At 44.4% G+C, this 26830-nt stretch overlaps 1 protein-coding gene across 2 annotated transcripts in view; it reads right to left on the bottom strand.

Annotated features, from left to right (window-relative positions):
• Positions 1–26830, bottom strand: part of LOC141128852 (interleukin-5 receptor subunit alpha-like) — a 146452-nt gene that overhangs the window by 97552 nt on the left and 22070 nt on the right. For both annotated transcript variants that reach the window (XM_073616425.1, XM_073616426.1), the window contains exons 2-3: positions 3327–3435; positions 3082–3233 (exon numbers count right to left, since the gene is read on the bottom strand). In XM_073616425.1, the coding sequence (XP_073472526.1) occupies positions 3082–3233; positions 3327–3420 (246 nt within the window). In that variant the 5' untranslated portion in view covers positions 3421–3435. The remainder of the gene's footprint in view (positions 1–3081; positions 3234–3326; positions 3436–26830) is intronic.

Below are 26830 nucleotides of genomic sequence, written 5' to 3'. Positions count from 1 at the left end.
TTGCCGTTCTTGTACTTGTACTGGGTGACAGACAGCCCGCGATTCTGTTTGTGCGATTTTACCGTGATTTGTCAGGAAATAATCACGGCAAAATCGTGCCGCAATCGGGGTGCCATTGGAAGTGAGGGGGATCGCAGGGGTGTCCCACGATTGGCTGCTATTTTGAATCGTGGCGATTTTGCCCATGATTCGGAACGCCCAGATGTGAACAGAGACTTAGGAAAATCAGCCTTAGTAACTTAGTAAATAACTTAACAAATTAGTAACTTAACAAATTGATCCGACACTAAACAAATGTTTTCGTTCTGCACATGTCTACTGTAGAATATGCAACAGCATAAATGACACTTACTGTAAAAAGAAAGAAAATGAAACAATTTAATTTGCCAGCAAATGACATTCATTGCAAGCTTCTTTCTTTTTAACACACAGCACACAAACCCCTTCAAATGTCCCTCAAAATACATAGCAGACTCTTGCGTGGGTCTATGTGCTGTCTTTTTTTAAAAACAAAGCCATAAATGACAGATGTCAAAGTCATATGTTGGAAATTAAAAAAAAAAATCGTTTGTAATGTCAGTGCTAAACAATCACTGCTTCCGGTTACATGGAATTGTTTAAATGCATCGGTACATGTTACCCAGGGAAGTGCCCTCCCTCATGCTATTTTTTGACATCCCCTTGCCTATTAGCCCTAAAGCATTTTTAATTTGACAGATTAGGCTGCTATTAACTTCAATAGGGTTCAGGTTTGGTATCCATGCTTTTTTGAGGTTTGCAGAACACTTTCTGAACTAAACCCAGGGTCATCACTACTTGTCTACTTGCCTCAGATCAGTACACTTTCTGGAGACAAGGGGAATGCAGAATGGGTGGGGACATGTCAGCCTTCTGTCTCTTTACAGCCACCACATGTAAGCCCATCATTACAAGGTAAGGCATACAAACTACACAGGTTATTTAACTACACTAATATTTAGTTAACCACTTGCTTACTGGGCACTTAAACCCCCTTCCTGCCCAGGCCAATTTTCAGCTTTCAGCACTGTCGCACTTTGAATGACAATTGGGCGGTCATGCTGCACTGATGGGCACTGATAGGCTCCACTGATGGGCACTGATAGACTGCACTGATAGGCACTGATGGACACTGATAGGTGGCACTGATGGGCACTGATGAGGTGGCACTGGTGGGCACTGAGATGTGGCAGTGATGGGTGGCAGTGATGGCAGCACTAAAGGGCACTGATGGGTGGCACTGATAGGTGGCACTGATGGTCAACGGTAAGTACTGGTAGATGACACTGATAGGCAGCACTCATAGGTGGCACTGATTATGAGGTACTGATGGGCACTGGATGGCAGCACTGATGGTTAATGATAAGTAGCACTGGTGGGCAATGGTAGGTGACACTGGTGGGCACTGGTAGGGGGCACTGATGGGCACTGGCAGGTGGCACTGGAGGGTACTGCATAGCAACAGTTCCTCTCCCTGTTCGGGACTGATGTCCCCCTGTCAGAAGCCGGTGATGGGCTTTTTTTCCTTGCGCTGTCAGCGTGAGGGAAAAAAAGCTGATTACTGATCTTTTGTTTACATCACATGATCAGCTGTCATTGGCTGACAGCTGATCACATGATAAGGGGCTGGGATTGGCTCCTTACTCCGATCTGTGATCAGCCGAGTCTCATTGGGGGCACGCAGGCAGCTCATGCAAGGGAGGACGTCTATAGACGCCCTCCCGGCAATTAAGGCCTGTGCTGTAGCCGTCATTCAGCTATAGCATGGGTGGGAAGAGGTTAAAACAACAAAAATATTTGAAAGCGTACATTGCCTTTCATTCGCATCGCACTGAAATCTTTGTGCTGCTAAAGAGGTGATTACTAGTCATGAGCAATTCCGGCAAAGGGGTGATTACCTTAAGGCTAGCAATGAAACATGTTGCTGGTATAGATAGTAGTCCTAATAAGGACTATGGGTTAAGGGAAAATCTGTGACTAAAGGTGGGTACACAGGACAATGTACCCCACCATTAGAATTCACATAAATAAATCACATTTTTCTAACTGGCTCTAATCTCTGAGCAGAAGCATAAAGCAGAGAACAAGGTAAACATGAACTTTAATAAATGCATGGTTGGGAGTGGAGCAGCTGATCATGAGACTATGGAGACGTTTTGACAGCCCTTCATGGCCAGTGAAAGGGATTTCTAGGGTGAGATCAGGGAGAGATCCACCAGTCATTTCATGTCTGTTATCACTAATTAGAAAAAAAAAAAAATAAGTTTGGCGCATCCATAATGGATTCAATTAGGGTTCTGCTGCTATAGTAACTTCTTCCCATCCCCTCCTGGGAGTCCTTTAACTGAGTATTATTGCTGGGAAGCAGGAAAGACTTCTCAATTATGTGGTCACTGCGACTGGCTGTCACGGTGGTCACATGATCTGCAGCCTGTATGTTCCTGATCATAAACAAACAGCTTGATCTATGAATGGATAAAACCGTATATGGTCAATGACACACCGAAATTTCAACAACGTCATTGACCATATATTGTCATGTCTATTCTTGGCCAATGACATCACTTGGGAGATGATTTCTCGGTGCTCCCTTATTACTGATTGTGACATGCCCCCAGCCCACAAACCCGCACAGCCACAAGGCCAGGGTTGTGAGGAAGACACTCTTGCCTTCAACACGAGGACAAGATGCTTTGCCCAGGGAGAATCCCCTGGCAAGGTACCCCCCCTATGTTGAGGACTTGTAACCTGGTATGGGGTCTAGTTTTCCTAATATTCCTTGGATGTATATCACAAGCATTCCCCCAGCTACATGAATTTTACCCACATTTTTTCTAATACAATGAATCCCTGTGATTGTCAGCTAGTGTCCAAAATGCTGTATGTTTTCTGAAATACATCAGAATCAGAAAACATTCCACAATTTGGCCACTAGATGGAGCTGACAGAGAAATAATCACATTGCAGAAAAAAAAAGAAGGAACATACAGTAAGTCCCAAAATCTAAAAGCCAAAAATAAAATATACATATAAAATAACAGTAACAATGAAAACACTGATTACCTTCTTCCAAGTTGTTTTATCCAGAAATCGATAGGAGAAATTATAGCAGATCTCATACTCATCTACTTCAGATGTTACCTCTGTATCCCAGGTAAGATTAACAGCATTTGGGCGATAATTTATTACTCTAATGTTAGGCCTTTTAAGAAGAACTGAAAAGAGATCACCATATCTTTAAAAAATACATGACAATAACAAGAATGCTAGGAGCTTTATTCCTGATATTGTTTTACTTAAATACTTACAATTTAATGTGGTATTAGTTACATGTATCTGGTAACAAACTTTGATTGATGCCAGTAGGAGGATCCATAATGGTACATAGTCTTTATGAGACATCGTTCATACTGGCCCCTTAAAAAATACAAAAAATAATCATCTATTGCTTTAAAATATCTACGTCTAGATATTAAGTACAAACTATTAAATATTCCAAACTCCCACATTGCTAGCATCCATTCGGGGCATTATTTTCTCAAAGAATACCATGCCACCCAAAGAAGCAGAAGCAGCTTCTTAATCTAGAGGAAGCATATTCTGTTGCATGATTGTTCTACCTATAATTTCTGAGTGCGCCTAAAAACATACATAAGTAGCATAGGTAGCCAAATTCGATAAACTATAAAAACTGCTAACACATTAAAATCTACCAGTATGCATGTAGACAAGTTGTAATACATCTGCTTTAGTAAGTTAGAGGCTGACCAAGGCTGGGGGAAAGGGTTAAGTTATGTGTGCTCAGTTCCTGGGCTTTTTTGACCCCAGCCAGCCCACCTGTGGTTTAAAAAGGGTCAAGGTTCAGGTCCAGGGCTGTGAAGAGGGACTACTGAGCCTTGTAGCCTGTCAGAGGCACTGGGGTTCCGGAGGATGTCCAAGCATGGAAAGCGCCACTATGGACTACTACCTTGCAGAGGTATGCCTGGGCAGCCACACATATATAGTAGTTAGGATTAGGGTTTAGTCTCCTCAGTAAATTTGCATCAACTGTTCTAAGCCTGGTCTGAAGTTTTTTAAAGTGGTACATGTTTCTTCTGGTAATCTTGTACATATTTTTGGTAAAAAAAAATCGCAATAAGCGTGTTTGCACAAAAGTTATAGCATCTGCAAAATATGGGATATATTTATGGCATTTTTTTTTTTTTACTAGCAATGGCGGCGATCTGCGATTTTTATCTGGACTGGGACATTGCGGCGAACAGATCAGACACTTTTGACACTTTTTTGAAACCAGTGCTATAAATAGCCACTGACTACTGTATAAATGTCACTGGCAGGGAAAGGATTAACACTAGGGGGCAATCAAAGGGTTAAATATGTTCCCTCACTGTGTGTTCTAACTGTGGGGGGATGGGACTGACTGGGGGAGGATACCGATCGGTGTTCTTATATACTAGGAACAGGCAATCAGATCTCTCTCCTGACAGGACGTGGATTTGTGTGTTTACACACAGATCTATGTCCCTGATCTGTCACGAGTAATCGCTTGTGTCCAGCGGACATCGCGGCCGCCGGGCACGCACATCGGCTCCTCAGTGATGCGGTGGGCGTGCGCGCCCCCTTTACCCCTTAAAGCGATCACCGTACAGCTACAGCAATTTGCGTGGGGGAGCCATTCTGCCGCCGCTGCATGCCGTCGGCATGTGGTTAAAGACCAGCCACCGCAGTATAAGATTGGCTCTCCTGGGTGAATCGCCACCATGATACATCGAGTGCACCCGCAGTGTTTGGATTTGCTTCAGAACCAATCAGTCTCCAGGCCCAGGCCAATGATTTCTGTCCTGGATCTGGTGATCGGTTCTGACGAATGAAATACTTCCTCTGCCTGTGAATTGTAAACAGCCAGAGGAAGTGATCTTACCTCCCCTTTTGGAGCCCTTTTCAGTTCCAGAGAGAGGACATCTAAACGTGAGTTGCACCAACACTACACTGACACAGTAGACATAGGCACACTTTTCACCCCCTGATCACCCCCCGATCGCCCCCCAGTTAACCTCTTCACTCCCTGTCACTGTTTCACCAATAGGGATGAGCCGAACACCCCCTCGGTTCGCATCCAGAACATGCGAACAGGCAAAAAATTTGTTCGAACACTCGAACACCGTTAAAGTCTATGGGACACGAACATGAAAAATCAAAAGTGCTAAATTTAAAGGCTTATATGCAAGTTATTGTCATAAAAAGTTTTTGGGGACCTGGGTCCTGCCCCAGGGGACATGTATCAGTGCAAAAAAAAGTTTTAAAAACGGCCGTTTTTTCAGGAGCAGTGATTTTAATAAAGCTTAAAGTGAAACAATAAAAGTAAAATATTCCTTTAAATTTCGTACCTGGGGGGGTGTCTATAGTATGCCTGTAAAGTGGCGCTTTTTTCCCGTGTTTAGAATAGTCTAAAGCAAAATTACATTTCTAAAAGGGTTAATATGCAAGTTATTGTCTTAAAAAGTGTTTGGGGACCTGGGTCCTGCCCCAGGGGACATGTATCAATGCAAAAAAGTTTTAAAAACGACCGGTTTTCGGGAGCAAAATGACAATTCTAAAGGGAAAAAAAAGTTGTGACGTAATAGCGGTGTTGGCTGTAGTGAATTGTCTATGGGAAAAATGAAAAGTGCTAATTTTAAGGGTTAATATGCAAGTTATTGTCATAAAAAGGGTTTGGGGACCTAGGTCCTGCCCCAAGGGACATGTATCAGTGCAAATAAAGTGATTTTAATAATGCTTAAAGTGAAACAATAAAAGTGTACTATTCCTTTAAATTTCGTACCTGGGGGGTGTCTATACTATGCCTGTAAAGGGGCGCATGTTTCCCGTATTTAGAATAGTCTACCAGCAAAATATAATTTCAAAAGGAAAAAAAGTAATTTAAAACTACTTGCAGCTATAATGAATTGTCGGTCCGACAATACACATAAAAGTTAATTGATAAAAACAGCATGGAATTTCCTCACAGGGGAACCCCGAACCAAAATGTTTTTAAAAAAATGCGTGGGGGTCCCCCTAAATTCTATACCAGGCCCTTCAGGTCTGGTATGGATATTAAGAGGAACCCCACATCACAATTAAAAAAAAAATGGCATGGGGGTCCCCCTAAATTTCATACCAGGCCCTTCAGGTCTGGTATGAATAAGGGAAACCCCACGCCAAAATTTTAAAAAAAATGGCGTGAGGGTCCCCTTAAAATCCATACCAGACCCTTCAGGTCTGGTATGGATTTTAAGGGGAAACCCATGCCAAAATAAAAAAAATGGCATGGGGTCACCCCAAAAATCCATACCAGACCCTTTTCCGAGCACGCAACCTGGCAGGTCTGGTATGGATTTTGAGGGGGACCCCCACGCCATTTTTTAAAAAAATTTGGTGCGGGGTTCCCCTTTATATCCATACCAGACCTGCCGGTATGGAATTTAGGGGGACCCCAACGCCATTTTTTTTTAAATTCTGGCGCGGGGCTCCCCTTAATATACATACCAGGCCTAAAGGGCCTGGTATGGAATTTAGTGGGACCCCCATGCATTTTTTTTTTAATTTTGGTTTGGGGTTCCCCTGTGGGGAAATCCCATGCCATTTTTATCAATGAACTTTTATGTGTATTGTCGGGCCGACAATTCATTATAGCCGCGAGTAGTTTTAAATGACTTTTTTTCCTTTACAAATGTCATTTTGCTGTCACACTGTTCTAAATACGGGAAACGTGTGCACAGGGTGTGCCAGGTGTGCCTGGGCACACCCTAATGTGTGTCCGGAGATGTGCTGTAAGATGCTGCAAGAGACTGTATAGGGAGCTACCTGTGAGACAGTTTCCTATTGAGCAGTCAGGGAGGCATGTAAGAGCCACTTAGTGCTTTAAACTGTAAGGTAATGTCACTGCTTGCAGATAGGAACTGTCAAAACTTGGGGCTGATGTCGGGGGTGGGCGGGACCAAACAGCTAGCCTATCAAACACGCTGATGTCGAGGGCTGGGCAGGCCGCTCCGTGTATGTGGCCCCGCCCCGTTTCTGTCAGCTATTAAACACCAGCCAATAATTGGGCTGCTTAAAAAAGGGGGCGGAGCCATATACACGGAGCAGCCCACCCAGCCCCTATTCCTTTGGCTGGTGTTTGATAGCTGATAGAAAGGGGCAGAGCCACATACACAAAGTGGCCCACCCAGCCTCTATCCCTTTGGCTTGTGTTTGATAGGCTAGCTGTTTGGTCCCACCCACCCCCGACATCAGCTCTGAGTTCTGACAGCTCCTCTCTGCAAGCAGTGACATTACATTACAGTTTCACGCACTGAGCGGCTCTTACATGCCTAGCTGACTGCTCAATGGGAAACTTCCCCTCTCCTAAATAAAAAAAAGTGCCAATCGGTGCCGCCTATCAATGCCTATCAGTGTCACCTATCATTGCCAACCGATGCCACTTATCAGTGCCGCCAATCAGTGCCACCTGTCAGTGCCCAGCAGTGCCACCTGTCAGTGCCAATCAGTGCCCACCAGTGCCACCTGTCAGTGCCCATCAGTGCCACATGTCAGTGCCAATCAGTGCCCAACAGTGCCACCTGTCACAGTGCCCACCAGTGCCACCTGTCAGTGCCCATCAGTGCCACCTGTAAGTGCCAACCAAAGCCAAACATCAGAGACAATCTGTGCCACATGTCAGTGCCAATCAGTGCTGCCAGTCAGTGCCAACCAATGCCCCCATCAGTGCCACCTGTCAGTGCCCATCAGTGCTGTCTATCAGTGCCCATCAGTAATGCCTATCAGTACCCATCAGTTTTGCCTATCAGTACCCATCAGTGCCCATCAGTGCTGCCAATGAGTGCCCATCAGTGCTGCCTATCAGTGCTCACCTGTGCTACCAATCAGTGAAGCCTATTAGTGCCAACCAATGCCAACCAATGCCGCCTATCAGTGCCAATCAGTGCTGTCTATCAGTGCCAATCAGTGCTTCAAATCAGTGCCAATCATTGCTGCCTATCAATGCTTCCAATCAGTGCCACCTATCAGTGCCCATCAGTGTTGCCTATCAGGGCCCATCAGTGCTGCCTATCGGTGCAGCCTATCAGTGCCCATCAGTGCTGCCTATCAATGCCCATCAGTGCTGCCTATCAGTGCCAATCAGTGCTGTCAATTAGTGACAATCAGTGCCACCTATCAGTGCCACCATGCAGTGCCTATCAGTGCTGCCAATCAGTGCTGCCAACCAGTACCGCCTATCAGTGCCCATCAGTGCTGCCAATCAGTGCTGCCTATCAGTACCCATGAGTGCTGCCAATCAGTGCCACCTATCAGTGCCAATCAGTGCTGCCTATCAGTGCCTATGAGTTCTGCCTATCAGTGCTTCCAATCAGTGCCCATAAGTGCACTGAGTGCAGGGATGGGCAGATGAACTTAGCAGCTAGGCACATTGTCTATGGGGGCTGGCCTGGTGGGGCACAACACTACTATTTACAATAAACTACTGGAGGTAAATTTAAAAAGTGTCAGTAAAAAGCCTGCCACTAAGCACTGTTATGTGTTCCACACCCCCCAAAAAAAAGTGCAGCGCTAACTTACTAATCAATAACTTAACAATAATTGTGGAACCCTCTAATGTATGGAAATCTCAATAATTGTCAATATTACCACAACACCGGTGATATGTAACGTTACATATAATGCACATCAAACTGAAAAGATAAATAAAAAATGAAACTTAGCAGGGATGGTGGAAACCCCTCCTATAGATATTTGCCATACAGATTAATCTCAAGTGAAACAACATTTTAGTTGGGAGGTTCCCACCATTATAGCACTTTGGAATTTTTATTGTTTAGATTGTTACACTTAATTTTATATGTTTTAGTTACTATTATAATGTGAATTTTTGCGCTTGAAGTTAATTTTCCACCACCCTTGCTCAGTCCATGTCTTTATGGACCTTGCTTTGTGCACTGGTGTGCAGTTATGTTCAAATAGGAAGGTGCCATCCCCAAACTGTTCCCAGAAAGTTGGGAGCATAAAATTATCCAAAATGTCTTGGTATGCTGATGTCTTAAGAGTTCCCTTCATTGGAACTAAGGGGCTAAGCCATGAATGAGCGAGTTTGAGGTGGAGGAACTTGACTGACCTTCACATTAAAGTGGAGACTGCGAGCCAGGTCTTCTGATCCAACATCAGTGCCTGGCCTCACAAATGCTCTTCTGGAAGAATAGTCAAACATTCCCATAGACCCACTCCTAAACCTTGTGGACGGCCTTCCCAGAAGAGTTGAAGCAGTTATAGCTGCAAAGGGTGGGCCAACTCAATATTGAACCCTACGGGCTAAGACTGGGATGTCATTAAAGTTCATGTGTGTGTAAAGACAGGCGTCCCAATACTTCTGGCAATACAGTGTATGTATATATATATATATATATATATATATATATATATATATATATATATATATATATATATATATATATGTATATATATATACGCATGTGTGTTTGAGCTTTGGGGTGCACACCCTAATGCACGCCAATGCTTTAGGCATTATTAAAATCACTGCTCCCGAAAAAACTGACGTTTTTAAAACTTTTTTTTGCATTGATACATGTCCCCTGGGGCAGGACCCAGGTCCCCAAACACTTTTTATGACAATAACTTGCATATTAACCCTCAAAATTAGCACTTTTGATTTCTCCCATAGACAATTCACTATAGCTGACACCGCTATTACTTCATTACTTTTTTTTCCCTTTAGAAATGTTATTTTGCTCCCGAAAAAACGGCCATTTTTAAAACTTTTTTTTGCATTGATACATGTCCCCTGGGGCAGGACCCAGGTCCCCAAACACTTTTTATGACAATAACTTGCATATTAACCCTTAAAATTAGCACTTTTGATTTCTCCCATAGACAATTCACTATAGCCGACACCGCTATTACTTCATTACTTTTTTTTCCCTTTAGAAATGTCATTTTGCTCTGAGACTATTCTAAACACAGGAAAAAAGCGCCACTTTACAGGCATACTATAGACACCCCCCAGGTATGAAATTTAAAGGAAAATTTCACTTCTATTGTTTCACTTTAAGCTTTATTAAAATCACTGCTCCCGAAAAAACAGCCATTTTTAAAACTTTTTTTGCATTGATACATGTCCCCTGGGGCAGGACCCAGGTCCCAAAACACTTTTTATGACAATACCATGCATATAAGCCTTTAAAATTAGCACTTTAGATTTCTCCCATAGACTTTTAACCCCCCTGGCGGTATTCCCGAGTCTGGCTCGGGGTGGATTTTACATACCAAAAGCGGTATCCCCGAGCCAGACTCGGGCTTGCATCGCAGGATCCATATAGAGGTTACTTACCTTGTCCCCTGGATCCTGCGATGTCTCCTCGCTGTGATCGGCGAGCCGCTGTGTCTCGCTCGATTCACAGTGCCGAGCTCCGTTCCCTGCGAGCGTTGCGACACACGGGGACGGAGTTCGGCAGTAAATTCAAAAGTGAAACACACAGTATAGATACAGCATACTGTAATCTTACAGATTACAGTACTGTATCAAATAACTACACATCCCCTTTGTCCCTAGTGGTCTGCTCAGTGTCCTGCATGCAGTTTTATATATATAAAACTGTTCTTTCTGCCTGGAAACTGGAGATTGTCCATAGCAACCAAAACTGTCTCTTTACATCAAAAGTGGTTTTAGACCAGCTAGAAAAAAGTGATAATAAATTATAATCACTTGCAGAATTGAGCGATAGTGATTTGTGGGGAGATCCGTCATCAAACACTAAAAGTAATAAAAGCTAAAATTCTGGAACCGAGCAAATTTCAGTGTTTTTGATTTGATTACATTATTATATAATTTTTATTATTATTATATTATTATGTGTTTTAATTATTTATAGTTATTTATTATATTATAATTTTTTATTTCGTTTTTCAAACTTTATCATACCCGGGATGTCTACTAGACTCTTGTTTGGACAGATTTAAGTGAACTATTCCTAAGAATTACAGGCCTACAATATAAAACGCCAAATTTCTGTGCAAAATAATTGTACCGCTTTCAGCACCTAAAATCTGAAATAATCATACCGCCAGGGAGGTTAAAGGGTATTCCGCGGCTTTCGAATTTGCCGCGAACACACCAAATTGTTCGCTGTTCGGTGAACCGGTCGAACAGCCAATGTTCGGGTCAAACTCATGTTCGACCTGAACATAAAGTCCATCCCTAGTCACCAAGTACATTTTTCAGATTTTTCACTGATCACTGTACTGGTGTCACTTGTGACACTAGTCACCATTAGGGCAGTTAGTAGTAAGCCAAGGTAGCTTTAGGGTAGACCCCATTAACCCCCTAATAAAGGTTTAACCCTCTGATCACCCCCCAGTTAACTCTTTCACCCCCTGTCACCAGTGTCACTACTATAGTGTACAGATCTCTTTTCTGATCACTGTATTTAAGGTCACGGGTGATGCTATTTAGCCAGTTAGCTAGTTACTGTTACCGTCAGGTTTTTATAGCATCAGGGTACCCACCATATATTACAGAAAAAAAGATTTAACTCCCTGATCGCCCCCCAGTACAGGTTTTAGTGTCAGTTAGGATCAGCATCAATCCCAGGCAGCTTCAGATTAGTGCCAGTAGCACTAACACCCACGCACACACTATACACCTCCCTTAATAGTATAGTGTCTGAACGGATCAATATCTTTGATCTGATCAGAACTATATTAGCGTCACCAGTGGTTTAGTGTTCCCAAAAATGCAGCGTTAGCGGGATCAGCCCAGACACCTGCTAGCACCTGCGTTTAACCCCTCCGCCCAGCCCAGCCCACCCAAGTGCAGTATCAATAGATCACTGTCACTTATAAAACACAACACAAATAGCTGCAGCGTTTGCAGAGTCAGGCCTGATCCCTGTGAACACTCATGCCCTGTACACACGGTCGGACTTTGTTCGGACATTCCGACAACAAAATCCTAGGATTTTTTCCGACGGATGTTGGCTCAAACTTGTCTTGCATACACACGGTCACACAAAGTTGTCGGAAAATCATTCTGAACGCGGTGACGTAAAACACGTACGTCGGGACTATAAACGGGGCAGTGGCCAATAGCTTTCATCTCTTTATTTATTCTGAGCATGCGTGGCACTTTGTCCGTCGGATTTGTGTACACGGATTTTGTTGTCGGAAAATTTTATATCCTGCTCTCAAACTTTGTGTGTCGGAAAATCCGATGGAAAATGTGTGATGGAGCCTACACATGGTCGGAATTTCCGACAACAAGGTCCTATCACACATTTTCCGTCGGAAAATCCGACTGTGTGTACGGGGCATAACAGTTTTTTGGTAGCGATTGAAGCAGTCACCAACAACCAGTTGCTCTTTTGCCTGTGAGTCGCACTAGTTGTGCCTGTAAATTTAGAGGCCAAAATGTCCAGACAGAGGTACACTAGTGAAGAGGCCTACACGTTGCTGAGCATGACAGATGAGACTGATGGGGAAGCCGCCTCACTGTCAGATTCAGGCTCAGTATACGAACCGGTAGAAAGCAGCGGCATCCTGACAGATAGCTCTGAAGACAGAGTAGTGGTCCCTGCTAAGGTCAGGCGTTCCTGACCCTGTTTTTCTGTTGCTGAGGTGCAAGAACCACAGGACTCTCATATGGAGCAGAGAGGCAGTACTACTGCCACTCATCCTTCTGGTGAACTGGTAAGCACAAGCGACCTAGTACATCCTAGTCGTAGACAAACCAGCACTGCAGTATCACATGGTGAGGTGGTAAGTCCCATAAATGCAGTTCAAGCTGGTGCGGTAGCTAGCACAAGTAGTGTCCCTCAGCCACCAAGAGTTCGCACCCAGGCCTGTAGAGCCCATAGTGCCCTTCCCGTTGCATATGCCAATCCTAATTGGGAGCTCACCACTTCTGCAGCGCCCGTACTTCCCCCATTCACTGGCCAACCCGGAATTCAGGTGGAAGCAGTTGATTTTACGTCACTTGGTTTTTATACACTGTATTTCACGTAAGATCACTATAGATCTGTTGTGGACCAAAGCAATTTGTATGCTGGTCAATTCATCGCTGTTAATCCCCAGTTGACCCTTGCCAGAGAATGGAAACCTGTTACAGTTTCAGAATTTAAGACCTTTCTGGGCCTATCCCTCCTCATGGGCATTACCAAAAAGAGTGCATTGTGGTCATATTGGTCCACTGACCCAATTCACCATATGCCTGTGTTCTCTGCTTCTATGACCAGGACGCGATACAAGCAGATCTTGCGGTTCATGCATTTCAATGACAATGAACTCTGTCATCCTCAGGGTAACCCTGAACACGATAGGCTTCACAAAATTCTGCCCCTCGTAATCCACTTGAACCAACAGTTTGCAGCCTTGTTTATTCCCGATCAAGTTGTCTGCATTGATGAGTCCCTGATTAAATTTTCTGCCCGATTGTCTTTCAAACAGTATCTCCCCAGCAAGCGTGCCAGATATGGGGTTGAGTTGTATAAGCTCTGTGACAGGGCAACAGACTATACATATAGATTTATGGTTTACGAAGGAAAAGATGGAGCCCCCCCCCAAATGCCCAGACTACATAGGGAGCACTGGCAAGATTGGTCTTGGTGTCACCCTTATTCAGAAAGGGGTACATCTTGTACGTGGACAATTATTACACAAGCATGCCACTTTTTAGTCATCTTTTTGATTGTGGAATTGGTGCATGTGGCACTGTGTGATCTAATCGCTTCCCCCAACGGCTTGTAGATGCCCGACGTATACGGAGTGAGAGAGCCTGCTTGAAGCGTAATAATTTGCTCGCAGTGAAGTGGAGGGATACACGGAATGTTTTTGTTTTGTCCTCCCTATACGCAGATACGGCAGTCAAAATTCCAATGGCGACAGGTCTTGTTGTGAAGCCCCTCTGTGTCCACGAATACAACCTTAACATGGGAGGGGTGGACTTCAACAACCAGATGATGGCGCCATACTTAATTGCCCGTAAGGCTGGTATAAAAAAGTGTCTATTTATTCTAATTGGCTCTGCTAAACGCTTATGTGTTCCTAAAATTTCAGGAAGAGATTATCACAGCCCTTCTGTTTCCAGATGGTGCTGTGGCCCAACTTCCTGATGCAAATACAGTGAGCCAGCTGCATAAGAGGCACTTTCCAGAAGTCCCCTGTGGTACCTTTACCCAAAGATCACCCCAAAGAAGATGTAGTTTCTGCAGAAAACGCGGATATAGGCCTGACACTCGCTTTTACAGTCCTAAGGCACACAGGGTCTCGAAAGATGGCCATCACATTTTGAGAGACCCTAATCTGCAATGTTTACAGTTAAAATAAAAGTGAAAAAAAAGAAAAAACAAAAAAGACACAAAAAAGAAAAAATAAAACAGCCAAAAATACTTGTTTTATTTTTCTTCTCCCTTTATTGTTCTCTATCTATTGTTCTCCATATATTGTTCTCTATCTATTTTTCTCTATTTTCTCTCTCTATTGTTACTGTATTTTATGCTTAACTGTAATATTTTATTCTTATTGTGTTTTATTGCATTTGCTTTGCAGGTATGGTAAGTCTTACTGTTATACTGTAATGTTACTTTGTTTTATTGTAAATCATTATTTGCTTTGCAGGTATGCCATTCAGCTGTAGCACAGGTTTATTTATTCTGACAGCAACAACATTTGCTCTCACGATACGTAGAGCCATGCCTCCAGCACTGTAGGAGATGATTTTACCACCACAATTAAAAAAAAAAAGTGCATATATGCCAAAGCATGGGGGCAGGGGTGGAATGGGCGGATTGCCCTCATGCTTCGGCATATGTTTTTTACTCTTTTTTTGGCACAGATTGTTGTTGTTTTCTTGAGTTAATGTTTTATTGTTACCATTGTTTGCTTTTCAGGTAAACCATTCAGCTGCAGCGTGGATTTATTTATTTTGACAGTAACAGGGTTTGTTCTCACGATATGTAAATCAGTGACTCCAGCGCTGTAGGAGGTGATTTCACCACCACAGTTAAAAGAAAACGGTGCATGTATGCCCATCATTAGACATGGGTGGACGCAGGGCGGTATTCTAATGGTGGGCATACCCACCGATCAATCTCTTTTTTCATGCAGCCCAAAAAAAACATTACAATATATGCCCAAGAAGGACCAGCAACTTACTGGTATGTTGCTGGAGTTTGAGTGGTTATACCAGAATGATGCCTGCAGGTTTAGGTATCATCTTGGTATCGTTCTTTTCAGCCAACGGTCGGCTTTCACGTAAAGGCAATCCTAGTGGCTAATTATCCACTAGACTGCTTTTACAAGTAGTGGGAGGGAACAACCCCCCTCCCGCTGTCTTCTATGGTTTTCTCTGGCTCTCCTGCCCCATCGGGTAACCCGAGAATGCAGCCGGTGGTTCCGCCAGCTGACTATAGAGTTGATCAGAGACCAGAATGGCTCCAATCATCTCTATGGCCTAAGAAACCGGAAGCTACGAACATTTCATGACTTTGGTTTTGCCGGATATAAACAGCACCATTGGGAAATTTGGAAAGCATCTTATCACACCAATGTTGGTGTGGTCAGATGGTCAGATGCTTTGAGGGCAGAGGAGAGATCTAGAGTCTAATAGACCCACATTTTTTTCAAAAATGAGTATCTGTCACTACCTATTGCTATCATAGGGGGTATTTATTTCCATGTAATAACAATAAAAATAATAAAAAGGAAAAAAATAAAGGAAAAGTGTAAAATAAAAATAACAAAGCAAAATAAATAATTATAAAAAAAAAATCACCCCTGTCCCCCCGTGGTTACGCGCAAAGGCAAACTCAAGCGTCGTATGTAAACAGCAATTGCACTATGCATAAGAGGTATCACCGCAAATTTCAGATCGAGTGCAGTAAGTTTAGCAGTAGACCTCCTCTGTAAATCTAAAGTGGTAACCTGTAAAGGTTTTGTATGTAATTTGTCGCCACTGCGCGGTTGTGCGCAATTTTAAATCATGTCGTGTTTGGTATCTTTGTACTCGGCATAAGATCATCTTTTGTATTGTACCAAACAATTGGGCAATATAGTGTGTTTTTTTACAAAAAAATTGCGTTTGAAAAATTGCTGCACAAATACTGTGTGGAAAAAAAACTGCAACACCCACCATTTTAATCTGTAGGGCCTTTGCTTTAAAAAATCTACAATGTTTGGGGGTTCAAAGTATCTTTCTAGCCCAAAAAAAATATTTTTATGTAAACAAAAAGTGTCAGAAAGGGCTTTGTCTTCAAGTGGTTAGAAGAGTGGGTGATGGAGGAGCGTGGTTTCGGCATGCAGCAGTGAGGACACGTCTCTCCTGAGCTCCGGCGCTGACCCTGTAATTAAAGCACTTACTTAACTTCTAATTACGGCTAACCCACTGGAGAAGATGCGCAAGAAGTCTAGTAAGTCCCTACCGAAGAAACGCACCTCTGCGGGGTCCATAAAACGGTTCCTGGCTGCTAAACCAGAGGAACTGGTGGACATGGATGGCCTAGGCCGCTCTCCACGAGGCGCGAGTTCTGGCGCGGGCTCTGCCTCCCGTTACAGAACTGAACCCAGACACCGCTCTCCGGCCTCATCTGCCAGCTCAGAAGGTGAAGGGAGCGTCTCCAGACATTCCGAGGTTGCAGCCTTAGTGAGCGGGCTCCCTACCAAAACGAAACTGGCGTCTATGCTCCTAGGCCTAGAACGCGCAATTAAGAAGGACGTCTCCGCGGTCCATGCGGACCTCTCCCAGGTACTGGACCGAGTGGAGGAAACTGAGTACCGCCTAGACAGACACGCAGTCGCCATTAGGAACTTACAGGCATCCACACGCTCCCTCACTATTGTACACAGGATGGCCCTCTACAAGATCGAGGACCAGGAAAACCGCAACTGGTGGAACAATATTCGCATTTGTGGACTTCCTGAGGCGACCGGGGATGAGGACCTCCTTTCATCCGCGTGGGGCATCTTTAATGGCCTGTTAGGCCAGGCAGCGGACCATCCCTTGAAAATAGATCGAGTGCACATAGCCCTTCGGCCTCGTAATCTCACGGCGGATACTCCACATGATGTGATCTGCAGGGTTCACTATTATGACGAGAAGGAGCTCATCATGAAGAAGGCCAGAGACGCTGCTTCCCTGGATTTTGATGGCGCATCACTATCTTTTTTCCCAGATCTAGCAAGAGAGACACTGGAGCGTCACAGGGCTTTGCGGCCCCTGACTGAGAAGCTGCAAGCTGCTTCCATCAACTATCGCTGGGGCTTCCCTGCGGCCCTGATTGCACACAGGAACGGGAAGACGGCAGTTCTCCAGTTCCCGGAGGACCTGGAAAAATTCTGTATGGATGTTAACATCTCCCCACCGGAACTCCCTGGCTGGCAAGACGCCATTCCGCCTCTCCCTAGCAACTCCGAACCTAGATAGCAGAAGGTAGACCGCAAGCCCTGCTCTTCAGCAACTAGCACACCACCCCAGCTGGGGTAATAATAGTTCCCGAAGGCCCAGACCTATTCGTCTCTCCAACATCCCCGGTTTGGTGTACCTGAATCCTTTTGACTGCAAGTATATGACTTCCCCTGACATAATTCCCTACTTCACTGCATTTGTGGTGATATGTAGGCTCTTTATTTTGATTGACTACGTGTTGGATATTACTTGCTAATGAGTGAACAGACTTACCCTGAGGTTTTCTGTGTCAGGTTTCAGGCACCACCTTTTAAGTTCTCAAGTTTAAGTTTGATGTCCCTATTATCTAAGATACACTGTCTATGCCAAGTGCTACCTTACAATTTTGTCCACATGTTTTCTTTGGGTTGGTGCCGGAGCAGCGGAACGACGCATATACCAGTTTTGGTGATCGCGGTCCATAAGGGTCACCATGTGGCCCTGCGCTCTCATGCCCCTGCCCCTTCGGGGGTGGTGGGCGTGTGGGTGTTGGTCCACGCGACTGTCCCCTCTATGCACTGCAGACCAATGCGTGCACATGTTGACATGTACCAACGTGGTCTGTGAAATACTTGCTGCAAAATGTTAACGTTTTATCTTCTCTCTACATTTGCTATTCTTTCTTCCTTCTTTCTCCCCCCCTCCTTTTCCTTCCCCCCTTTGACCCTCTCCCCTCCCTACCTCAGGTTCCACTCCTCGAGAACATGTTACATATGAGCCTTCTCTGCTGATCCCCATGGCTACGGTGAACTTACTATCTCTAAATGTTAGAGGTCTCCATACCCCAGGTAAGAGACATAACCTATACAGGGAGCTGGGTCGTCTGCGGTGAGACGTCGTTTTCCTCCAGAAGGCCCACCTCACACACACCACTTCTGTAAAACTTTTCCTCACAGTTCCCCACATGGTACTATAGCCTATCGGATGTTCACAAAGCCTAAGTGATGGTCATTGGGTTCCGCAGAGGAACCTCATTTACGCTTGAATCTATGCTAAGTGATCCTAATAGGCGTTCTCTGTTTCTGCGGTGCAGCCTAGGTGGTATGTTGTGCACTCTAGTAACCTTTTATGTACCCAACCGAGATCAAGCAGGTTTCATTGCGACCACTCTCAAAAGATTGCAAGACTTTGCCCGCGGTTGCATTCTCCTCGCCGGAGACTTTTATACTCCATTAGAACCCAATCTTGACACATCACAGGGGAAATCCCGTATCTAGCAAAAGTGTTTGACATATATACGCAAACGCTTATATGACGCTCAGTTGATAGATATATGGAGGATCGTGCATCCGTGGACGAGAGATTATACCCATTATTCCCAAGTACACCATACACTCTAGAATTGATTTCTTCTTCATAGATCACCATCATCTATAACTCCCCACAAATGCTGACATTGAAACCTCCCCCATTTCAGACAATGCCCCGATTGTGCTTAACCTAAAAATCCCCTCTATGCCCCTTAGGACTACCAATTGACGAAATTGATAAAACAATGATTAAGAGTTGGCCTTCTACTTTAAGGAAAATATACACCCAGACATTTCACCAGATGTTATCTGGGAAGCACACAAGGCCCACATTCGAGGTAAATTTATTGAATTAGGGACTAGGAAAAAGAGAGAACGCACACATCAACAAGCGTAACTAATACGGGACATCGGTGCTCTCGAACAGCAACATAAAGCTAGTCAGTCCCAGGCAGTGTTTCACACTCTAATGCCCCGTACACACGGTCGGATTTTCCGATGGAAAATGTCCGATCGGAGCGTGTTGTCAGAAATTCCGACCGTGTGTGGGCTGTTCCGACGCACAAAGTGCCACGCATGCTCAGAAGAAATTCCGAGACGGGACAGCTCGTTCTGGTAAACTTAGCGTTCACAATGGATACAGCACTTTCGTCACGCTGCAATGTTAAAAATGGTTTAATACAGCGCACTCTCTTCTTCTTTATAATGTGACAAGAATTAAGTAGTTTTGCTGCTCATATTCACACACTCTTCTCACAAAGTTTTATTTGTGTTTTTTTAGTGGGATTCCCTGAATATATTGTTATTAGTTGTCACATCTGACAGTTTTATATTTATTTATTTTTTTTTTTTTTTGGATTTTCAGCCTTTTTTTTTCTTTAATGTTTGGATTTTTTCCAAGGCTGATCTTTGTTCAATGTTATTTTTATTTTTACTCCAGAATATTTTTGTGTGTGTTTTGTGTGTCAAGTTACCCCAACACCATTGATATCTTTTATTATTTAATCTCAAGGAGATTGTTTGGTGTTGGTGTCCCTTGTTCATTTCACATTGTATATTTGAAATGTACCTGAATCCTCACAAACAAACTGTTCTTTTTGAAGTAAAACACATAGGAGAGTATAATTCAAAACAAAAATCCTTTATTAAGGGATCAGAACCAAACAAAGAGGAAGGCAACACTGGATCAACATGAGAAATTAGCGAAGCCTGTGACCCCCAGGGCAGACATCAATTCTTCAACATCAAAATTGGTGGCCTGAGGAGTCCATATGTAAGGGAGGGCAGTCTGGTCCAGAATTTGCAGAGATCCGGATAGCAGCAGATGACATCTGTGTCCCCAGGCTGTGGTACCACAAGAGGCTGCATCTTTTGGCCGACCAGACTGAACCCAGGGCAATCACTGTCTGGTCTTCCTTCCACGCTTCCTTCCGGGCTGTGGCTGTGCAGTTGGAGATGTGGCAGGAGTAGGAGTAGGACCTGGAGGAGGACTGGGAGGACCTGGAGGAGGACTGGGGGGACCTGGAGGAGAGGGAGGAGGAGGAGGAGGACCTGCAGGAGGAGGAGGAGGACCATCCCAAAGGTGTGTCTGAGGTGTCATTTGGCCCCTCATACCTTTCTCAAGAGCCTCCAATATGAGGGCCTCACACATGACTTGTTGGCCCTCCTCCATCCTCTGCATTTTATATGCAATGAAGGCAGCAATGTTCTCCTCCATGGTGTGGGATGCTCCCAGGACCTCTGTAGCCCTCCAAAATAATCCTATAGCAGCCTCCTCTAGGGCACTCCTCCTACTGCCACTTTCTCTTTTCAGGGGGGGTGGAGGGACCTGCAGATCAGCCAGCCGGCTCAGCCCGGCCACCTCCTGGCTGAGACTTCCCTGTGTATGAAAAAGGGACATGGTTTTAGTTTTTGCATCATCAATCACAATCCTAAATTAGTACTCCCAACTAACATCTAGTTAACATCATTGATTGGACAAGCAGAAATATTTCGAGGAATGCTATACCTGGCTCAATCTGGGCTCCTCCACATGTGGCCTGGAAGGCCCAGGTTGGGTGTCAGAAGCCTCAGCCGGGGGGAAGGAAGCGTGGAAAGAAGACTGGAGAGGGATGGCCTGGGTTCAGTCTGGCCTGCCAGAAAGTGCAGCCTGTCGTAGTGCAACATCCTGGGGACATAGATGTCATCTGCTGCTCCGGATCTCTGTGAATCCAGGACCTTCTTGCGCTCCCTTAGATATGTGCTCCTCAGGCAACCAATTAATATCTTTAAATAGGTGATGTCTGCCGTGGGGATCACCTGCGTCACAATTTCACACAATTGCTCCAGTGCTGCCTTCCTCTTTGCTTGGTTCTTGAAATGGGGGTGTTTAATCTCCCACAGACAGGGCAGCTCCCGTAACATATCTAGGAATACTGACATGAAGTCATTATCTTTGAGTAGCATATCCATGTTCACTGCAAGACACAACACAAGACAAAGCCTAATGTCAGACAAAACTCTCCTAATCTTGTTACAATATAGGCCTCAATCTAGAAGCAGTATAGGCACAAGTTTGTCTTTTACCTTCGTTCTTACGATCGGCGCGTCCAATGCTCCTTCCTCCGCTCACAGATCGTACGTAATACGCACGCGTGTTACGCTTTATACACACTGCGCATGCGTGTAACTCCGCCCGCCCCTGACGTTCTTTCTAGTCTATTCCCCGCCCCTTTTCGTTCGGCGCAGTGGGTGAAGAGCACATGGCGGAGTTACAGCAGGTGCATGCTAATTCTAGCAACGAGGAGGAGGAAAGCCCGGATCCAGGCACGTCCCGATCCAGAAGGAGACGTTTTAAGGCCACAAATATGTCCTTTGGGGAGATGTTGGAGATGGTCGACATCATGAGGAAGTCCGACTATGACGGAAAGTATGGGCCTTACCCCCACCCCAACATCAGAAAGGCCAAAATCATTGCTAAAGTGGTCAAAAGCCTTCACAGGAATTTCGGGGTACGAAGATCTAAAGATCAGCTCAGGAAGCGGTGGTCAGACCTGAAGTTGAGAGAGCCAGAGCAGTACCGAAAGATCCGGAGAGTGCTGCAAAAAAGTAAGTAGTTGTGCTGTGTTCCTATTCTTTCTGTCTTTATTCCGTTCGTGCTGCTCCATATGCTTTTATTAATTGTAACGTTTAAAAGGGCAACTTTAATGTTCATGGGCCCATTATTCGTTCGTATCAAACATTTTTCTTTCGGCCTCTAGAACACCATTGTTTAGGCCATATGCATTTTCCCACATTTTTTTTGGGCCTACTTGGATGCCAAATATTTGTTTGTGTAGATGGGTTTGTTACTAGAATGAAATGCCAACTAGATTGTGTGTAAGGAGAGGACACTGAGCAGCTGTTTTCACATCTGGACACTGGAGCACTAGTGTGGGACACAAGAACACCCTTTTTATTAGGGGGGGCACACAGGTGCTCCAGTGTATACTATAGGGGGGGCTACATCTGTGAAGCTTGTACCAAACAGGTAAAGTATTGCAGCTTGACAAAGGGCAATAAAAAAAATACATCTTGGAACTCGGCTAAAATAGACAATTGTACCCCACTTCCAAGCAATGTTTCCTATTTCTAGTTCTGCCATCAAATATCTGTGTGCTAATTATACCATTTTTGTTTTACATAGGGGAGAAAAGACTCGGAGGACACCCCTCATCCGAGGAGACCACAGACCCCCCACCTATGGAAGAAGGTGAAATACCCCCAAACGAAGCTGAGCAGGAGGAAGAAGAAGATGTGGTGGAGATTGGCACCACAACAGGTGAGTGTCTGCGACCACAGGCTCAGGTAAGAGATGGATGCTGGCAGATTTTTGAGACCTTTTTTTTTTTTATTTATCTTTTTTTAGGTGATCGTGAGGTTGTGGATCCCGAACGCTTTACTTCTGAAAGTGCCCAGATCCTGATCGAGGAGATCATGGGGTGTAATGCCGAACTGCAAAACATCCAGCAAAAAATCCATGATGTTATTAAAAAAAATAATAACATCATTGATGTTTTGGGGCGAATTTAAACCCCACAAAATCACTTTTTGTATTGTGGTCCAATCTTTTATATTTTTTGGCAATGTTTTGAAAAGCCAAATTTGGAGGATGCACACAGTGTGCCAACATGTGCTATCTGCCATCACGGGAGATCAATGGACGCGTTTTGGGGGTGCAACCCCTTCCTCAATTATAAAGTAGCGTTGAGGAAGGGCTTGCTCCCCCAAAACACATCCCTTGATCCCCCCTGATGGCAGATAGCACATGTTGACATTGGGAAATTTGTGTGCATCTTCCAAATTTGGCTTTTCCAGGGGTGATTTCCCCCCATCTGAACGCTATATCAAACCCAGTTCCTAAATACTGATGTCTGATATAGCCTTCAGGTTTTACCTAATGTGAACTTTGTAAGTTCAAGTTTTTTGGCTTTCTTGTTGGTTTTACACAGGCCTGTTTTATCTGAAATGGACATTTCGAATTTTGCTAATGCTACTGCAAAAATTGTTATACAACAAACATGTTGGTTTGTTTTAAAAACCTTTGGTAAATGTACATGTGATTGTGCAGGTATTAAAAAGTGGCTTACTCAAGAATGTGTGGATTATTGTCTCAACACTACAACACTTTTGGGGTGATGTAATAGCTGTTTGATGCAAAAGTGGGGGTTATTTCCTAAGGGCAAATCCTCTTTGCACTACAAGTGCAGTTTCAGTGCAGTTGCAAGTGCACTTGTAGTGAAATGTGTTTTTGCATTTAGGAAATAACAGCCAACAGTGCTTTGTATAAAAAAAAAAACAAACAAAGGCGCCTCTAAGTGCAGAAGTTAAACAGTTTTAATGCCCCAACTGGGTTAAAAAACACTTACAAAATAGGAGTAATAATCAGGCACATCGTGGGTAAAGCTGCATTGGAAGAGGTCACGGTCAGAGGAAGCCTTCAGAGAGGATGGATGTAGTCACTGACAGCAGCGGTGTGTAACACAGGAAGCTGCTGTGAAGCTGGCGTCGTCAGCGTGGAAAGACGGCGAACCCGGAAGTGATGTCATCCGCTGAGCGGCTCTGTAACCAGCCTGAACCGCAAGCAAACAGCCAGAGAGGGGATGTGATGTCATCAATAAGGGACGCGTTTCGGAACCGTCAATCGTTCCTTTTTCAACCTATCAAGATAGGTTGAAAAAGGAACGATTGACGGTTCCGAAACGCGTCCCTTATTGATGACATCACATCCCCTCTTTGGCTGTTTGCTTGCGGTTCAGGCTGGTTACAGAGCCGCTCAGCGGATGACATCATTTCCGGGTTCGCCGTCTTTCCACGCTGACGACGCCAGCTTCACAGCGGCTTCCTGTGTTACACACCGCTGCTGTCAGTGACTACATCCATCCTCTCTGAAGGCTTCCTCTGACCGTGACCTCTTCCAATGCAGCTTTACCCATGATGTGCCTGATTATTACTCCTATTTTGTAAGTGTTTTTTAACCCAGTTGGGGCATTAAAACTGTTTATCTTCTGCACTTAGAGGCGCCTTTGTTTGTTTTTTTGTGTCATTGTAGACTCTGCTTCAGTCTTTTAAAGTTGCAGCCCTTTTTGCTGAAGATCATCCCACCATTCCTATCATCCTTACCAACACTTTCTCCTTGTATTTTGGACTGCCTACCTCTAATAGAGACATTATCTGGACTACGTTAGTTCTGTGCGTCCTATATATTTTTTTATTTCTAGTGTTTTGTATAAGGTTACCGAATCACGACATTTTCTCAACTCAAAACATTTCTGTCAGGGTCAGCTAAAACAAACACAAGCAGTAAATGTCCACAAAGATTTTCTTTTTTTTTTTTTATTTGAAAAAGGCTTCACATATTGTCTGGCATATTGATAGCCCCCCTACCCGCAAAGAACTCCAGGTAGCGTAACCGGACATCACGGGCACTCAGGGAGGGCAAGCCAGGACGGCCACTTTCAAGCGCCGTCAGTGTGGTTTGATGTAGGATTCCGGCCTCAGGCCCAACTGAGCCAGCATAGTTTGCCGAATGTTTCCGTAAAAAATTATGGAGAACACAGCATGCAAGTATTATATGGTTCAGTTTATACTCCGCCATATGGATAGGTGTCAGAAATAGGCGGAACCGGCTGGCCAGGATTCCAAATGTGTTCTCCACCACTCTTCGGGCTCTGGCCAGCCGGTAATTAAAAACCCTCTGTTCCGGGGTGAGGGTCCTCATTGGTAATGGCCGCATCAGGTGGTCCCCCAGCGCAAATGCTTCATTAGCAACAAACACAAATGGGAGTCCTTCCACATTGTCCTCTGGAGCTGGCAAGTCCAAGCTGCCATTCTGGAGATGCCTGTAGAATTCCGTCTGGGCGATGACTCCACCATCGGACATCCGGCCATTCTTCCCCACGTCCACATACAAGAAGTCGTAATTAGCCGACACCACCGCCAACATCACTATACTATTAAACCCCTTGTAATTATAATAGTACGACCCCGAGTTGGGTGGTGGGACGATGTGGACGTGTTTACCATCAATTGACCCTCCGCAGTTAGGAAAGTCCCACCGCTGGGCAAAGTGGGAGGCCACAGTCTGCCATTCCTGTGGCGTGGAAGGAAACTGTTGAGGAAAAAACAATAAACATTACTATTTTTACTCTGAAACATGGCAAGCAGATTAGACACAAACATTATGGGGCAACCTCCAGATAGCATTTATTAAGGGGAATTTAACAAGGCCAAAGTATAAGGTACACCTATCATATTCCCCCCCCCCCCTCTCATGGGCCATTTCTAACATTATGGGGTGTGTGGAAATCTTGGACAGGTAACCCTCTTCACTTCATTGAGAGATGAATGCCTAAATAATGGGTATTACTTGGAACAGCCCCTCCTTAGTTACACTATTGGCAGACCACTGGACAGGTAAGAAGTGTCAGAATACAAAGATATAAATACACATTGTACACATTTGAGGACATTTGGACATTCTGCTAGTACCTATCAAGATAATAATAGGATACAAAAACTTTAAACATTACCATTGGAAAGTATACAGGCAGGCCCTTGCACTACATGCTTTGTGGAATTCATCCATAAATCTGACCAGTAAAGAGGTGGGTATAGTGTGTATGGGTTTGGCAAAGTCAGCAGATAGATGATTGAGGATAGATAGAGAATTGGGATCAGCTGACTTAGCAGTTGGGGGAGGGAGGGTTACTAAAAATTATTTGGGGACACCACAAAAAAAAGGCTCTGGCACTCTGCCTGAATTTAAATCAAAAATAACATTTCCAAACATTTTAGGGGGTGTTTGGGGTAAAGCACTACTATGGAGCTGATAAAATACATTGTTAAGTGACTACATGAGGTGAATATAGGGCAGGAGACACCATGCTGGGGAGGTTATTGAAGGGCAAATATGTATGAAGGACCTAAAATAATAATTACATAAAAATCCAGCATGCATGAGGACAAAGGGGACATTCACAGCATATTACAATCATGGTAATTAGGGAATGAGGAAAGAAATACAATATATTATCAAACATTCAATACAATAAAATGTGATATTAAAGGATAAAAATCTTACCTTCATATACACTCCTTCTGCAGGACCTGTATGATGGCAGAACAGGTCTCTGGGATAATGATACCCAGAGCCTGGGGGGAGATGCCTGTCGAGAACTTCAAGTCCTGCAGACTTCTCCCTGTGGCCAAATACCGCAAGGTAGCAACCAACCTCTGCTCCGGAGTAATGGCTTGCCTCATGCAGGTATCCTGCCTGCTGATATAGGGGGTCAGCGAAGCCAACAAACGGTGAAACACGAGATCCGTCATCCTGAGAAAGTTCCTGAAATCATCAGGATTATTCTCACGGATCTCACGGAGCAAAGGCATATGAGAAAACTGGTCACGCTGAAGCAACCAATTCTTGGTCCATGAACTCCTCCCCACCCTGTTCATGGACTGGACTTGTGTCAAGGTCAGGACCCCAACACCGAGCCCCCGCACAGCACGAACTCTACGAGGAGTACGCATACGAAACATGGCTAGAAACGGTCGGCTGCTC

The sequence above is a fragment of the Aquarana catesbeiana genome, linkage group LG02 (genome assembly GCF_042186555.1).
Source record: "Aquarana catesbeiana isolate 2022-GZ linkage group LG02, ASM4218655v1, whole genome shotgun sequence".
NCBI lineage: Eukaryota > Metazoa > Chordata > Amphibia > Anura > Ranidae > Aquarana > Aquarana catesbeiana.
The sequence above is the reverse complement of the archived record's forward strand: the minus strand, read 5'-3'. Positions and strand labels throughout refer to the sequence as shown.